The sequence below is a fragment of the Alosa pseudoharengus genome, unplaced genomic scaffold, assembly GCF_046254945.1.
Source record: "Alosa pseudoharengus isolate Yale_2024_CS ecotype anadromous, Long Island Sound unplaced genomic scaffold, YU_APseudo_1.1 YU_APseudo_1.1_scf_3, whole genome shotgun sequence".
NCBI classification, from domain to species: domain Eukaryota; kingdom Metazoa; phylum Chordata; class Actinopteri; order Clupeiformes; family Clupeidae; genus Alosa; species Alosa pseudoharengus.
The window spans coordinates 5,555,009-5,572,257 of NW_027468718.1; the positions used below are offsets into that span (position 1 = coordinate 5,555,009).

The following is a 17,249-nucleotide window of genomic DNA, read 5'->3' on the forward strand; positions in this document are numbered from 1 at the left end:
TCCACTGTATGTGACTGTTATCTAGACGTTGATCATCTAAGTAAGTACCGGTGGCGTTCAGAAGGGGGCGCCCTGGAGTAATGTTGCTGTGAGAGCACATGAGAGATGTGAGTGGCAAGATGCCAAGAGGAAATGGCCAACCGAGAAAAGGAACGAAACACACAGTTACTCAGCAAATAAAGATCAGGTGGCTCTATTGCATTATTCTAAACACGTCTGTGTGTTTAACCTGTGAGCTGCTCAGTCATTTCAACAGAAACGCATGAAATCTATGGAATATTCAGAGAACTTTTTATGCAGTGAGAGTGTCATACAGTAGTGCAAGACTGCCCTCGTCTGACACAATGCACATTATGTCTAGAGGAGTTTTGGACATGGACTTTTGACATGCCTGTTGATGAATCAGAGCAGAACTCAGTGGGTATTAGTCTGACTAAGGGTTAGTCCCTACAGCAGAGCTCAGTGGGTATTAGTCTGAATAAGGGTTAGTCCCTACAGCAGAACTCAGTATTAGTCTGAATAAGGGTTAGTCAGCAGAACTCAGTGGGTATTAGTCTGTATAATCTGAATATGAATTGGGACTAATGGAATTGAACTACTTTGTTTAGATCCACCCCATAGGAGGCTGACTAGATGAGGAAGTCGAGTAGAGGAGTGTTCATAGTTAGATTATCTCCACTTGGAGTAGAGAGGCATTCAGAGTGAGATTATCTCCTGTTGGAGTGTTCATAGTGAGATTATCTCCACTTGGAGTAGAGAGGCGTTCATAGTGAGATTATCTCCTGTTGGAGTGTTCATAGTGAGATTATCTCCTGTTGGAGTAGAGAGGTGTTCGGAGAAGAGAGTTTGGCAGAATCCACCGTACGGTTGTGTTTGCAGCAGTGAGGAGTCCGTGCAGTGATGTGACAACACTTTTATATGCAGTCTATGGACAACACCCATTAGAGTTGAAACTGCACCAGACTATACGGTATGTAAGGAAAAACAGTAAAGAAAACTGAAATGTTTTTTAACAAGAGGCTTTTACCAGAATTATGTAATGTAGGAAAAAATACAGCCTTAGCATATAGCAGGTAAAACGCCCATGAATTATTTTGCTTTCATTTTACATGTTCTGCTTTTGATCTGTGAACTGTTGCTGTTGCTTAGAAATGGAGCGAGGCCTTGTCTGAATCACATGAATTAACCATAATGTTTGATGCATTTCTTTTATGGCATACATATGATTTGTTTGTTGTAGTATTGGTTCATCTGTGTGTGTGTGTGTGTGTGTGTGTGTGTGTGTGTGTGTGTGTGTGTTTGTATGTATGTGTGGATAAGTGTATTGAGGTTTGTATTGGAATGCATTTATGTGTGTCTAAAGGCAGGGAAAGGGTTAAATACAGTAATGCTGCTTTGTGTTTCCCTCAGAGATGGAATTGGTCACAGTTGATAATATGGAGTTTTCCACTGGTGATGACATCACACTGCCCTGTCACCTCTCTCCTGAGACCAGTGCTGTTTCCATGGAGATCAGGTGGTTTAGGGGGACAGACTGTATCTACCTGTATAATAATGGCCAAGTTACAGTGATGGAGGACTATGAGGAAAGAGTGAGTCTGAACATTCAAAAACTGCAGAGAGGAGACGTGTCTCTCAGACTGAGGGAGAGCAGAGAGTCCGATACTGGACGATACCGATGTCAGGTGATCAGTGGAGAAGACGTGGTGGGGACGCGAATAGGACTACGCTATGATGGTGAGTGCTTTTCAATCTCTGAGCTATGAGATTACTGCTGTCATCCATGTGAATGAGACGGCCTCTTTCAATGCTGTCCCCCTTCATACACTGTTCATCAAAATTGTTTTTGCAGAATTGTATGTGTACATTTGATGCAACAATAAAGCTCATTGAAATGTTGCCTGTTTAATGATTTTCTCTCTGCTTTCTCTTTTTGTCTCTTTAAGGAGGAAGAGGGTTAATCTACAGAAGTAAGTAAAGACACATAACATTACGGTTATGGTTATGGATGTGGTTCTTTTTTCCAAAGTGGCACACAAAATACTAATAAAAATTATCATCACAAATTAACTGTTCAGAATAGTCAGACAACATAAACAATACTAATAATAATATAGGATTGAAACAAACTAAATCATTTTGACAGAATATTAGCAGTGGCAAATTGCCACAATAGCCATTAAGACATACAATATGTAACTTTGAAAGGAAATGTGATATCATTACTACTTATCCCTGTCCCTCTGTCAGTTTCCTTACAGTTTCCTTACTTTTGGCCACTTAAATTTGAGGTTTTAAATAGTATACTCTCAAAGAGGTGTTCATTAACAAATCAAAGTGCAGGTACTCTAATACAGGACATTTGGGCACTATATTCCATTTTATTGATTTCATTTTTTTTAATGAAAAAGGCATGTGATAGAAAACTCAGTTTAAAACATTGTACTACTTTGAAATTTATCTTGACTTCGTAGTAGCTATTATAGTTAAGACAAGGGAAGTGTATTAATATAGCACATTTCATACACAGGAGTATTTCAATTTGCTTTCCATAAGCAAAAACAATATAATGCTAGACAATAACAGCATAAAACGGCAATCGTTAAAAAAGTAGCATGTTTATACCTAAAATTATTAGCAGACCCTTTTGTCCAAAAGAACATACTTTATTTTTTAACCAAACAAAGCACACCAGAGATAGCTCACCTCTCCCTTCAGTATTCCCAGAGAATCTCTGTAGCTGTATACTTCAATGTATTTTATTTGGTCGCAAAATCTCATCATTCTTCAATGCAACAGGTATAACTTATAGTAAAAATTAACATATTTCAGGCAATAATTTGAAAAATATTTCATGCATTCTGAGATGTGGCTTTTGGCTTGTAATACATGCAACCATAATGAAAGAAGAACAAGAAGAAGATAAAAGAAGAAATGAAAATGACAGAAGTGGAAGTTCAGTTAGAAAAGACGACACAATCGAGCAAAGCAGGAGCCTGAGATGAGGACAATTTAAATTGATAGAGGCAAAACACTCAGTGGTAAGCTGTCAGAGTAGCTATGTACATTTTGCAACCTGTTATTGTTGCAACCTGTTATTGTTAGGCTAGTGATGTGCAATAAAATTAGAGATATAAACAATGACAAACCAAAAATTACACTGAGCTTTCTTATGTAGGAAGTTTCTCTTCCATAAGAAAAAATACTTGAATAAGCAAAACCACATAGGTCTAGACAGTTTCTCGTACACAAGTCAATCACAAGGTATATGTGGTCAAAACATGGAAGTGAACAAATATTTTTAACATAATCAAAACAGTGGCATATTTTATGACAGAACATCTACAAAGTAAATGTGTTTAGATTAGATTAGATTCAACTTTATTGTCATATATGAAGACAACAAAATGCAGTTTGTGTCTAACCAGAAGTGCAAAAAAGCAGAAAAGTGCAATGTGATATATAAAGTATAGGTGGTGCATAGACAGGTCAAGAAATATAGTGCAATGTAGACAGTAGTATACAGTTGGTTTACAGAAGGTGATTTAGAGTAATATAAGTTATATATGTGCAGTGTATTAGCAGTTACCTTATAAGAGCATGCAGAATAATAATAATATGGCTATGTAATATGAATAATTTATGCACAACATGTACACATATGTGCAATGAATAATATGTATATGGACACTACAGTATGGTCATTCCACATAGGGGTCATTCCACGTCAATTCAACCAGGGCCCACGCACTTAGGTCTCAAAGAATTCTGAAAAAATTACCAGGTGTACCTATGTTACCCTGGAGACACACTGTAAAATTACTTTTATGTAAGATCAAGACTTTCCAAGATACAGCCAGTTTTACGGGGGGAGGGGTGTGTCAATTTTGTTCGGCCTCTTTTTTTTGTCAAAGTTCACAAGCTCATAGCGCAAGAACTAAACCATGTAGGAGGCTCAAATTGTGCATGCTGGTACATAAATAGGAATAGTATGTAGCAAAATCATCACGTTTGGTCTGGATGATCCTGTGTGTTCATAGCTGTCCCTCAAAGTTGATCAAAATTGTATTGGTGTTTTTGGCTGGGCTCTGTTTAGGCCTTCAGAAGACATATTTGTACTCAACATAGGCTCTTGATTTATTTTCCTTACTGAGATAAGTAGAAACACTCTCACAAAAAGCAATGAACAGAAAATAAATTCCTTCAGGGTCTGAACAGCAGACCTCACTAGTTTGAAAAATCATTTTGGTTCTCATTTTCACACCTTGTGGGAATATACAAATATTTGTTTTATATTTGTTTCTTTATTCTCCATGATCCCTTCTTTTTAAAGACACCAATTTGACTTGTCTTATGCAAATCTTTCTTTTTTATTTTCCACCCTGAACATGGGCAAAATGCACCATTGAGATCAATATGTTTTATATACTGTAGAGTCACCACAGTGCCACCTGTTGTTGTATAGAGTAAGTAAGGGATAATGTATAGAACGCCGGTCATTACTGGGAAAATAAGTCCCGACAGGGCGAACAGGACCCCGACGCGCAGCGGAGGGGTCTTGTTCCGCCCTGAAGGGACTTATTTTCACAGTAATGACCGGCGTTCTATACATTATCCCGCTTATTATACGGCTACATGCCAAAACGAAATAATAAACTCCCCACGATATCACTTTAGCCTACAGTACATAACCTAGCCTATTTGTTACCGTTCATCGTGGCATTTGCTGAGAAACAAATAGTTTGCAACAACACACGCTGCTGAACTTGAATCAAACATTCTTTAGAACACAGCTGATCAACCGTCTGCTTTCACGTTTGAATGAAGTTCCAGTCCTTGCGTAGTGATATGAAAGACGTATCAGAAGCACAAAACCCGTTGCCATTGACAGCGGTAATTATATGTTTGCAGCGGTAATTACATGATATATCTTACCGCTAGAACTTTGGGAAATCCCATTCAAGTCAATGGAGCGTTCTACTAGCATTGTGAAGAGCCGTATAATAACCTGTGGTAACTCTATACAAGACATATTGATCTCAATGGTGCATTTTGCCCATTTTGGACCCGGGGAACATAGGGATGACCCCAACTAATGAATGCTTCTGAATACTGTGGAACAACATATTCAGAAATGTTTATGTCAAGACTGCATCTTGAAGCAGAGACTTTCTAATGAGGAGACACAGCACTCAAAAAATCCTCCATAGAAATGCATGGGGTTAGTCGCCAATATGGCCGTTGTCTACAAACATCCCACCCCTTCCTCTCCAAAACGTTGACACGTGTATACATTGAGCCAATCATGTGCTGTGTTGTGCAGACATCGTGCCAATCATGTGTTGTGAACTGGAGCACGGTTGGTGTCGTGAAGCCTTGCACATGCGCATTTCTGCCGAATAGGATGCCCAATGAGTACCCAAAAAGCGTTGCATTATGGCCGCTGAGTGGAGGGACTTGCTTAAAAGGGCTTTGCTTGAAGTCTTTAATCTCAAATTTATCTTGATATTAATATTATGCTGCAATACTAAGTAGGCCTACATACCTACTCTCCACCTGGGCAGATTACTGTAGGTCCTAAATGGGTGAAACCTGAGTTACCCATGTGGGCCCTACATGGCACCTTTAAAGTTGCCATCATCAGCCCATCTGGGCTAACCCAAGTGGGGCCACCATGGAACCTGAGGGCAAAATTAGCTGGACCAGTTAGGTAGCCCAGATGGGGCCCATTTGTCAGCCCACAACCAACCCACACGGGCCCCTAGATGGGTGTGTTACCTGGAGGCCCCAGATGGGTGTGTTACCTGGCTAATGTGGTGCCCGAGAACCCTTAAGACACATCTGGGCTCTATTTTAATGATCTGAAATGCGCAAAACGCAAGTAGCTTTGTGGGCCGATTTACCTATCAAAGGTTTGCGCCGGAACACGCCTCCTCTTTTCGCTGAATCGCCCCCAGGAGCGCAAGTTCATTTCTTAATTTAACTACCTGCGTCTGTGGAGGGAAAATTGCGCTGTGCGTTCAATGCAAAATAGGAATGATACAAGTGCCAGTGCATAAAGTCAATTGTGCCACATGCAAGATAGAGCCCTCTTGTTTTGTTGTTGTTGAAGATGACTATTGAAACAAAAGCAGTTTGTTGCATTTTGTTGTTACCATTGCTAGGCAACCACAGACTCAACTGTATGTTAACTGTGATTTTGCTATTTTAAATAACTAACAAAATAAAGACGGCATACATTAAGTGAGTGAAGGTTATGAAAATAAAATACATTCTTTCAAGAAATGTTATCAAAACATATTTTAATACCAAAAATGTGTGTGTGTGTGTGTGTGTGTGTGTGTGTGTGTGTGCCTCTCTGTCTGTGTGTCTCTGTGTGTGATTGTTGCAGTGCATTGCACCTCAACTGATTTGGTCAGGTTGAAAATGGAAGAATCTGTGAGAGCTCTTGGTAAGTACAGAAGATTGTGCAGATCTATAATAGGCTACTTTTTATACTGAAAAGCATGAAGGCAAATATGTACATGTAGGGGAATTCCATGGAAAATTGACTTTTTGCCACATCCATAACGCCAGTGAATGTGAATGATAACATTCATTTTTGTGCATTTTTTCCATGTACATTCTTCAGCCAAAGATAGCAAATGCTCACATTTCATGTAATCATTCACACCATACCATACCATCACATTTTATTGGCGTTATGGATGTTACAAAAAACATAATTTTCCATGGAATTGCCCTGTAGACCTACTTACATCCCAATTCATGCACAGCTTGAAAGCAAGGCCAGTCAATCTGTAAGTATATGTGGGTTTATTACTGACCACTAGGGGGCACAAGTTAATTGAAAGTGATGAATTGGCTTCCCTAACATGTTTCAAAAACTCAAAGGTCAGAGTGCTGAAAATGGCTATACTGACACATCTTTGTTTTGAAGTCAATCAGACAGCGAAGGAAATGGGAAGACGATTGAGCAGCAAAAAAATGGAGGGCAATGAACAACCAGAGGGGAGGGACAAAAACAGAGCAGACTCTGGGAGTAAGAAGAGGAAGAACACAATCAAACAACAATCACAAGAACACATGACCAAACAAGAGAGGGAGAAAGAAACGGAGGACATGGAGAGGGAACTGCAGGACCTTAGAACCCAACTGCAGGAACAGGAGAGGGAGCTGGAGGAGAGAGACAAACAGCTGGAGGAGAGAGACAAACAGCTGGAGGAGAGAGATAAACAGCTGCTGGAGTGGAAAGAAATGCTGGATGTGACATGTGAGTGTGACCAAATGATCATATTCTTCCATAATTTACAGACTTTGCATCAGGTGGGCAACATGTTAAAGCATGCTGGGTAGATTCTTTGCCTAACATGTACTCCCTGCTCATGTAAACCCTAATGATCCAGCAGTACTGTTGGCCTTGGTAGATTAGCTGGATAGCTTGCAGTTTGTGCTGGGCAATATATATACATACAACAATTAGGGTCTATTTATTTGTTTCTGATTGGCCGAGAGATGTTTCATGAGTTGGAATATCCCTTGACATTTCAACTCAGACTTTGCACAGCTAATAATAAATCTCTCCGCAATACAATGCGAAGATTCTATAACGCTTTGACCCAATGTAGCAATAACCGTTAAATTCAAATTAAATTAGATATGATTTTGATATATATTCTCAGGTTTTGACCTATATATTCAGGGTTTTGATTTATATATTCAGATTTTGATATATATTCTCAGGTTTTGATATATATTTTCAGACTTTGACATATATTCTCAGGTTTTGACCTATATATTCAGAGTTTTGATATATTCAGATTTTGACATATATTCTCAGGTTTTGATATATATATATATATTCAGGTTTTTGATCTAAATATTCAGATTCTGATATATCCAGACTTTAATTCCATATATACTAGTGCAGTGCCCGTTCAAACATGCCATTCCTGAAGAAAACCCGTAGCTCAATGACATGCCCACATGTATGCCTGCTTTAAAAATAGGATGATAGGGAAACATCATTCCAGCTAAGCATTCAATAATGAATACTGAATATTATAATATATTAGCCTATAATTAATGTGGCCTCTAATAAATTTAGGCATGGCTGCATGTGACATTTCTACAGATCAGAATGACATAATGACAACTGTTTTGAGTTAAGGCTAAATGTGTATAGCTTACAGAATAACTTCCTAATGCTATTCGAAGCTTGCACATACTTTTATTTTGAGTGGTCACTACATACCCGTGTTTAATGGCGTGATAAGTGCCGTCGCTCAGTCTGCAACTTGTCTAACGTTAGCTATGTGGCATTAGCCTATCGCTCGTTTCAATTTGGGACCTTGCAGTCGGAATTGTCGTTTTAGTCAAAGTCTCTTGAAAGTCCAAAGTAGCCTGGGCTATTCGAGTGGTCACTACATACCCGTGTTTGTTGTCGTGTTTTTGCAAGTAATCATTTTATGCAAGCAAACTGCATACAGGGAGTCTTTATTGTTGAGGTCAGACATGAGAATCATCTTGCATCTTAACCCACAAGCGTTTCCCGAGTAATCCGTTTAAATTGCGACTGACTATCATCAAAGTGAGACCTAGCAGAGCCCGTTCTCTGGACCTAGCTACTGTCAGTACACGATCCCAAGGGGGCAGGCGAATTCCCGGAAGTAGAAGAATCGACGTAGGCTGGAGGGACCACCTCTCTGCTAACTCCCATAGAAGTCCATTCATTCTAGGATTTTTTTGAAATACCATAACTTCATATAACATATATCCTGTGCCGATATTGTAGCTTCTGTGTAATCTACATAAACACTACAAAGGCAAAACAGACTCCATTACCTCGTCCGTAACGTTGGTTACCCGTAAGAAGAATGGTTAGCTTGTTTGGTTGGAGGGAAGCTAGCTTTGACGTAATCTCTCTTTCGCGCCGTAGGGAGATAACCGTATTGTTTGGATAAGAAGCTCAGTCCACCTTACTGTATGACGGTAACTCATAAGCAAAACCTAGCATACACGACCGTATGTTAAGGTAAAGCATTACACAGAGGCAACCTTATAATAATAAAAAAGTAAACCTAATTTTTTTTAAAACGGCACTAATCATTTCAGAGGTTTTCGATGGATTGACCGTAGGTCGGAAAAGTGGAAAGAAGATTAGCTTCAAGGCTTAAACTTTTTTGTTTTGTTTTAGCATGACTGTTTTTGAAGATGATCATGTATGGTAGCTTCAACATTAACACGACTTGGTGAGGATGATATTAATAATAATACATAAATAAATGTTTAACTTTGATGACTTTGAAGGCGAAGGAAGTGTGAGAAGAATTTCTGTGTATTTATCATATGAGTTACAAGATTCAGTTCGATGGCTAACGTCACAAAGTTAAGTGTGAGTCTGTGCAGTACTGGGGGGACCAACTGAAAAATCGTTCTATTTGACTCAGTGCCCTCCCATTGAAAACGACGGAGTCTGTTCGTCCATTTCTTTTACTGTATATATGCACGATCCATGGGGTGGAGCTCCCCTGAAACTGGTCCCCTTGGAAACAGTGCAGTGCAGCGATAAACGTCCTACGTAAATAAGCATATTTTGAAATATGCATTCAAAAATCTTCAAAATGGAGAGTGCACACCTTTGTGCCACGCGCGAGCCACATACGAAATCTTAGGTCAGTCTGACAAACGGTCAGCGAGATATGCATGCCACAGACACACACACACACAGACGCTTCTTGCTTTATAGATAGATTGACATTAATTTCCTAAACGGCATGCCATAATATATATATATATATATATAACTCAGCACAGCACTCTGTATATATACATATATATATGTGTATACAGAGTGCTGTGCTGAGTTTACATATACAAAATTATACCATCACAATTATTACAGTGGCAGACTTTAGTGCAAACTGGGTACCCATTTATAGTGCTTATTGTGTTAAAAACAAATTAGGGACCTGTATCATCTCTAGTTCATTATATCACACGTAGTACAGTTCAGAGTGTTAAATACTCCTCAAAATTTACTACAGAAGCTGGTTGTGACCTTATCCAGTTTATCTTTGTGTTTTGATCCAGGTCTCAGGAGAGCAGAGAGCAAAGACCAATTTATAGAATGTAAGTCCAGACTTATAATGATGACTTCTTTTGGGGATTTTTTGTGAATGAAAAACTATTAAAATGAACATTCAGGTTAGTTTGAAAATATACAACAGTACTGTATACCCATTTGCAAGTTTTTTCAATGAACATTCATTGTTTCAGTGATTATGCTCCATGTATGTAACATGTCTGTTCAAATACTTACCACGGTATTACAGTACCCAGTATAATTCATTTGAAATGACAGGGTAGCCTCCACTCCTGCTTTTTGCCCTTTCTCTGTCTTGTTCTCATATCTGGTGAATGGTGGCAGTCAGAGGAAACCGCCTACTGCCCCCTGCTGGTGAGTATGTGACATCAAGTCATAAATTATACACCATATTATTAGTTTGCTTGCTGAAAGCAGCACACTATTGGTCTTCTTAAGTTTCCTTTTATTATTATTCCCGGGACGCTAATTTTTGGCCAGCTCCTGCCCCTAGACCTTCTAATAGCCTTAACCCTTTCCATTCAAACATTGCGCTGTGGCGCAGGTATTGATGATGTTTTTTTTTATATGGACAGGCACAATTGATGAATTTAAAAAAAATTGGTTCATGCTTACTCTATTACAGACTATCTTTCTTTTACTATGGAGCATGACTCCCTATAGTGACTTTTTAGACCTGACAATTTTGAAAGATGTGAACAATACACTGCAAACGACAATCTATTGTAAACCGCTGAGCAGAAATACAAGCAGACAGCAACCATTTAATTCACAATATGCCTATGGGCCAATTTCTCAGTGAGTGAGAAGAAATTGTAAAATCCCCCCAAAACTTTATGTCCAAAGCGTCTTAACTGGCGCAGCGCTTTTCGCAACAGGGATAAGCGCAAGAAATCATTGAAAGTGCTTGGGAAAAGGCGTTGAGTGTTGACCATTCTTCCCTTCTAAATAGAAAACTAAAAAGTTATTCAAATCCAAGAATCTGCTTCTCCACTCGATATTCGCCAACAGTGGGGAGAATTAAACACATCGTCAAAAGACATTGGCATATTCTCTGGAGTGATCCGGCCTTGAAAGATATCAGTGCGGAGCCACCTCAATTCGTTTTTAAACGTGCTCACAATATTCGAGACCTTTTGGTCCATTCTGACATAAAAATATTGCCCCCTACCACCTGGCTTTCTAATCCACCATTAGGCTTCTATAAATGCGGCAACTGTGCCCAGTGTTCCAATTCTACCAACTCCAAATATTGCTCACATCCCCAGACAGAATTCTATTGATTCCTTTATTAATTGTAACACCACACATGTTGTTTATTTATTAAAATGCCCATATGGGCTGGTATACATTGGACAGACAAAACATCAATTAAAAATGAGAATTTCAGAACACAAAACAGCAATACGCACTAAAAATACTACATACGACATTATATGCAGGCCAATCATGGATCTCCAGCTTCATTCAAATTTTGGGGGATAGAAAGAATCACCACACCCTCCAGAGGTGGAGACATTCTTGAAAAACTCTTATGTAGGGAGGCGTTTTGGATATGTACTCTTAGTTTCTTTCAGATAGTTAATCACAGTAGCGCGGAGGAACAATTGCTTTCTACGGCTTTGTAAATAGGTTTTAAGAGAAAACTCCTAGCTAAAATGTTTTAGTGCGATTTAGGAGTACTACTAGCGGTAAGATAAAATGCTTTGTGAATCCGGCGCCAGGTCCATATAGATTATTTGTCAAATAAACCAGTAAAACCAGAATTAGGGGATGGAATGTATAACGTTCACACCCAATTTCTGTCATAGCTCAAATTTTTAATCAGCTTTTTTTTTACAGAAATCAGTGAAACAGTATCCTGACAAACAATAAGCAGCAATTTAATGCCTCAATCAAATGATAGCAAGGGCGTAGGTTTGGTCTGAGCTTTGGTAGGGACACAAATCTTTCACCAGCCGCTATAGATATATAAAATTATTAAAATGATGTGCTACTGTCCAACTACTATCCATGATTAAAATGTGCTACAGTCCAACTTGATCTAACTATACTGTGTAGCCTACATAATCTGATTTTAATATGTACAGATATGTAGGCTATATTTAACATTTAACATTTATGTTCTATTTGGTCTGTTATGAAATCATGCATTGACCCATTTAAGCACAGCTCAGTTTTAAGAAACTTAAATACATGCATGCTTAGCATTTTGTGAAAATAAATCATTAAGGCTACATTGACAAATTCTTAACCGTGAGCTGCCTGTATATTCTCTGATTCTAATATTTACAGATATCTAGGCGATGTAAGCACAGCTCAGTTTTAAGAAATGCCGAAAGACCATGTTGAATTTTGCTACAATCTATTTCAAAATCGGATTACTCTAGAACAGCTAATTATACATGGGAATGCATTACACCTTTGTGTTCGGTAAGGTCTGCTGTTTATTCTGATATATGGTTTGTCGTGTGTTGCGTGAAGAGTGTGTAGGCCTACGATATTCCACCGAGACGAATGGATGTGGAGATGGGCGTAGAGAATAATTATTAAATCTTTTGAAGTTATTTTTCTCGCGAACTGTTTATCACAGCAAATAGTGGCTAGCTAGCACCGTTTAAAAGCTGAGAAAAGGCTCTTTCATTTGACACATGTGTGATGAGTAACCTACTTCTCGAGGAGTTCAACAGAGAAGAATGAATTGTGAATTTGGACGCACTTCATATGCCTTGTAGTGAAGTGAAGCTGAAGCTCTGCGCCATGCTGCACAGGAGACTGCGGCTCACTGGTAGTTATTATAGGTAACTTCAAATCAGCGCAATTTACCCTTATAGGCTACTGCACATTACAAGATCTGTACGAGATGATCCGCAGCACTGAAGTGAGCGCATGTGAGCGCTTTTTTCCCCATTTCAACCTGAATATTGGTGAGGACAGTCGTAATTTGACATTGGTGTGGACACGTCCTTCTGTCCCCACGCAAACCTATGCCCCTGAATAATAGGCTAACTAACATTAACATCAAACTACTGTCATATTTCATATTTGTTAAATAAACCACAGTGCTGCTGCCATTGGTCAATTCCTCTTTAGATTATCTGAGGCGCAAGCCGCGCAACATTATTTATTTTTGCAGCCAATCACTGCTTTCATTTTATTTTATTGATTGTATCTAAGTAATGGAAGCTAGATTTGAAAGCAGTTTGCAGGCAGGCCGCAGGTAAAATCCAACAGGCTGCGTTCGCCCCGCAGGCCACTAGTTGAATAGCCCTCTCCCAGAGCTTTTGAGATATTGCCACTGTGCCAACACTGAAAGGTACTGTCAGAAACTTTGGATCAAGCCAAGTTCAATGCTGTATATTCCGTTGTCTGCTCATGTTAGTGAACCGCTCCTGAGCCAGCACACTTTGCAGTTCCTTGGAAACTATTCTAGTTCACATCAGCTATTTATCCTACAGTGACTCACTCTGTGCTGTGTATTTACTGCAGTAACTGGATGGCGCTCCGAACCAGTCTCTCTTTGTGCTGGGATCCATGATCAAGATCATATCTGGAAAAGGTGGAGCATGCCTGCACCTTCAATGTGTATGTATTTTTTTGTTGAAATTTTTAAACTTACTTAGATTAGTGGTACTGCTGGCATCCTAAACCAGACGCCACCTCATTGGACCTGCAGTCAGTTCTCAACCCCCACACGCCATCTCAAACACACTGACCTCTTGGTGCTCTCAGCTGTCTAATTATAGGCTAAAAACGCAAAAAAATATCAGTTCATGTGTGTGTGTGTGTGTGTGGGTGTGTTTGTGGTTTGTTTTCATATGAATTATGTAATCATAGAACAAATAACTCACAATAACTAACAATTATCTGAAAATATGACTTATTAAGATTTGTCTGTGGTTACAGTGAGACGAGAAAGTCCAGTCCCTCCAGTGTCTCCTGCTGTGTCTGAGCTGAGGCTGGTGCTGCTGGGGGGGAGCACAGCTGGGAAGAGGGCAGTAGGAAACACCATCCTGGGCACACACACACTCACACACACATCCACAGAGACCCAGCACAGTGAGAGCAGACAGGGGGAGGTGGCTGGGAGACGGGTGACCGTGGTGGACACTCCAGACTGGTTCTGCAGTGGACTCTCTGAGAAGGACATGAGACAGGACGTGGGGCTTTGTGTCCGTCTGTCTGCCCCAGGACCTCACGCCTTCCTCCTGCTGATTCCAGTGGAGCCGTCTGAAGGGGAGGAGAGGAGGATGCTGGAGAAAATGGAGGATATTTTTGGGGAGGGCTGTTGGGGACACACACTGATCCTCTTCACCCATGCTGAGGGGCTGAGAGAGAGGAGTGTGGAGGAGTTGCTCCAGACAGGGAGCCAGGAGCTCCAGCAGCTGGTAGAGAAATGTGGGAACAGGTGTCACCTTCTCAACGTTAAGGACAGACCTGATGACACTAAGATCACACAGCTGCTAGAGAAGATAGAAGAGATGGTGTCAGGAAACAGAGAGAGATTCTACAGCAGTGAGACCTACCAGGAGGCAGAGAGACAACTCAGAGAGATAGAGAGAAGAATGCAGAAAGAACGAGAGGTGGAGGAGAGGAAACTGAGGGAGGAAAGAGAGAAGAGAGAGGAACTTGACAAACACATACAGGAGTCTCTGAGGAAGATGGAGGGGGAGATTCAGCAGCATGAAGTAGAAATTAAAACGATTGATCTAAGGGCAACAGAACTGGAGAGAAAAATGATAGAGGAGAGGGATGAGGAGAAGAAAGGAGAGGTGGAGAGGAAATTAAAGCATGAGATTTCCCTGAGAGAGGAGATGGAGAGAAAACTAAATAGTTTGGCAGAAAAGAGGAGAGAGATGGAAGAGAGACACAGAGATGAAATGGAGGAAATTAGAGAGAGCTATGAGATAGAGGCCAGGGCTGAAGCAGAGAGAAACCTCATGAAGATCATCCTAACTGCCTGGCAAAGACATAATAGCATCACTCAGCTGAAGATGGAAGCAGAGTTCAACAGACAAAACCAGCAGAGGAATGATGTGATTGTGCTTTGGGAGCTCAGAGAGAGGGTTGCAATGTTGGAGAAACTGTTGCATAGAAAGAAAGATGAGCAGAAAGGAATGAATGATGTTGACATACTTTTGCAAGAGCAAAAGAGAGAGATAGAGAGAATGAAACAGATGTTGGAGGAGAAGGACAGAGAAATGGAGAGAATGACTCTCAAACCTAGAAGAGAGGGAAGTCTGACAGAGAAGGAGCGACTGAAACAGATTACTGTAAAGATGAACAGAGAGATGGAGAAACTGAGGCAGGATGTCAGCAATCTGAGCCACACCCAGTCTCTGCTGAGAGAAGTGTGTGAGAGGGACTGAGGATGAGGAGGAGAGTACAGGATGAAGACATTAATCAGAGTCAGAGCATCAAAATGACGATGGACTTACTGAGAAGAAATCAAGCCACAAGTCATAAATTCATATCACCTGGTGATATACTGTATGTCTATAAAAATGAGATATGAGTGAATATGGAAGCACTTTGTTCTCTTGCCATTTTTGACTGTTGACTGTTGGTTGTCAATAGCTAAAGTTCACTGCAACCCGGAGGTCAACAGCGATCAGTCAATAGTGTGCCAGATCTGTGAGAAGTCGCAGCCCATTATTGTGCCACATCGCTTTTCCCCACTGCTTTTGCCCTCTGCCTGATACGCTTACTGCTGGACCATAGAGAGCCAGTTGAATGAAAATTGTGTCATCTTTAACTTTCTTCATTTATGATTCTTTTTCTTCATTTATGATTATTGTTTTTATACCTCACAGTATGACTTATGCTGACACTGTAACATTCAAGTTATAATTGCACCTTTTTGTATTACACCCTGAAGTAAACTAACAAAATAACATTCTTATCTCCAAGCTGCTTATATTCTCTTCATTTTGTGATCTTCAACATTTCCAAACAGGAGGGTAGCATCCCACACCTCTCTTTAGTACTCATTATTAGGTCCCTAGGCCAAAATACTGCACATCAGGTGAAACCGAAGTGTGGGAATCAGTGACTCGTGTTCTTAGATAAATTATAAGAGCCTATAGTTATAAAAACAATTCCCATTGGTTTGAGTGATCATTTTAGCACCGCCTGAGCACCTTTTGTGGAGACACCTAACTCAGCCATCATAGGGAATAAGGGTTACTAATGACAGGGTTACATCATGCAGCTTTGTCTGTACAGGGATCCCTGACACCTAGTGGTCGCACATAGGTTTGTATCCCAAGAAGGGAAGCATTGTGAAAAGGGCAATCTAACGTCCTGTTACTTTGGGCATGCAGTTTTTCCCAGTCGCTTTGGCACATTCCTCAGATCAGAATTGAAATTATCAAAACTGTTTGTTCAAACTCCATATCATCCTATCACTTGTGAACATCATTAAAGCAGTTTTTCCCCATTTTGAACAAATAGCAATACTTTCGTAAATCCATGCAATAAAGTGTGTACAAATGTGTCTGCTGTTTTATACATTTTCAATTGCTAATGCCATTTTGGTCAAAATGCATACTGTTCCCCTGCTGAATAGCCCTAGCCCTTAAAACAAATTGGCCTTATTTCATTGCTTGTGTCATTGCATGCAAATGTGTTGAACTAGATGCCATAACTAGTTATCATAGTCTGTCTAGCGTATACATATATGTGACCTCACAGACAGGAATGTCAGGATGTATAGAAAGATGCACAGCTCTAACCCAGGGGTGTTTTACTGTATACTGGTGATTTTTCATTTGCACAATGATGTAAAAGCCTTTGTTTACTTTATACTGTCACAATGTATGTCAACAGTAAAAAAAAAAAAAAAACTTTGAAACATATCCATTCTCTTGCAATCAACCCCCTCCACACACAAGAATGTGTAACTTTGTAGTTTTTAAATAGTTCTGCCACATAGAAAAAAGTTGTTCCTTGCACATTGTTTATTAGAAAATGTTTACTGAGTAAACTGTCATATTGACAACAAGGCAAAACAGGCAGCTTCCCATATATTAGGAATCCCATTGTTGGAGAGGATCAGATTAAATATAGGTTATGGATTATGTATTAAAGTCTGCAGTTTATTTAAGAATAAAGGGATCATACTTGTCTGGACCTGCAGATAGGT

General features: G+C 39.8%; 1 protein-coding gene across 1 annotated transcript; it reads left to right on the top strand.

The window, feature by feature from the left end:
• Nucleotides 1-375: 375 nt before the first annotated feature.
• Nucleotides 376-16,014, top strand: LOC143100068 (uncharacterized). Its single transcript, XM_076263007.1, has 9 exons — nucleotides 376-970; nucleotides 1,411-1,737; nucleotides 1,947-1,970; nucleotides 6,392-6,451; nucleotides 6,941-7,273; nucleotides 10,093-10,131; nucleotides 10,430-10,459; nucleotides 13,595-13,690; nucleotides 14,012-16,014. Exons 2-9 carry the CDS (start codon nucleotides 1,413-1,415, stop codon nucleotides 15,472-15,474), a joined length of 2,370 nt encoding a protein of 789 aa, XP_076119122.1. The 5' UTR covers nucleotides 376-970; nucleotides 1,411-1,412; the 3' UTR covers nucleotides 15,475-16,014.
• Nucleotides 16,015-17,249: the final 1,235 nt, after the last annotated feature.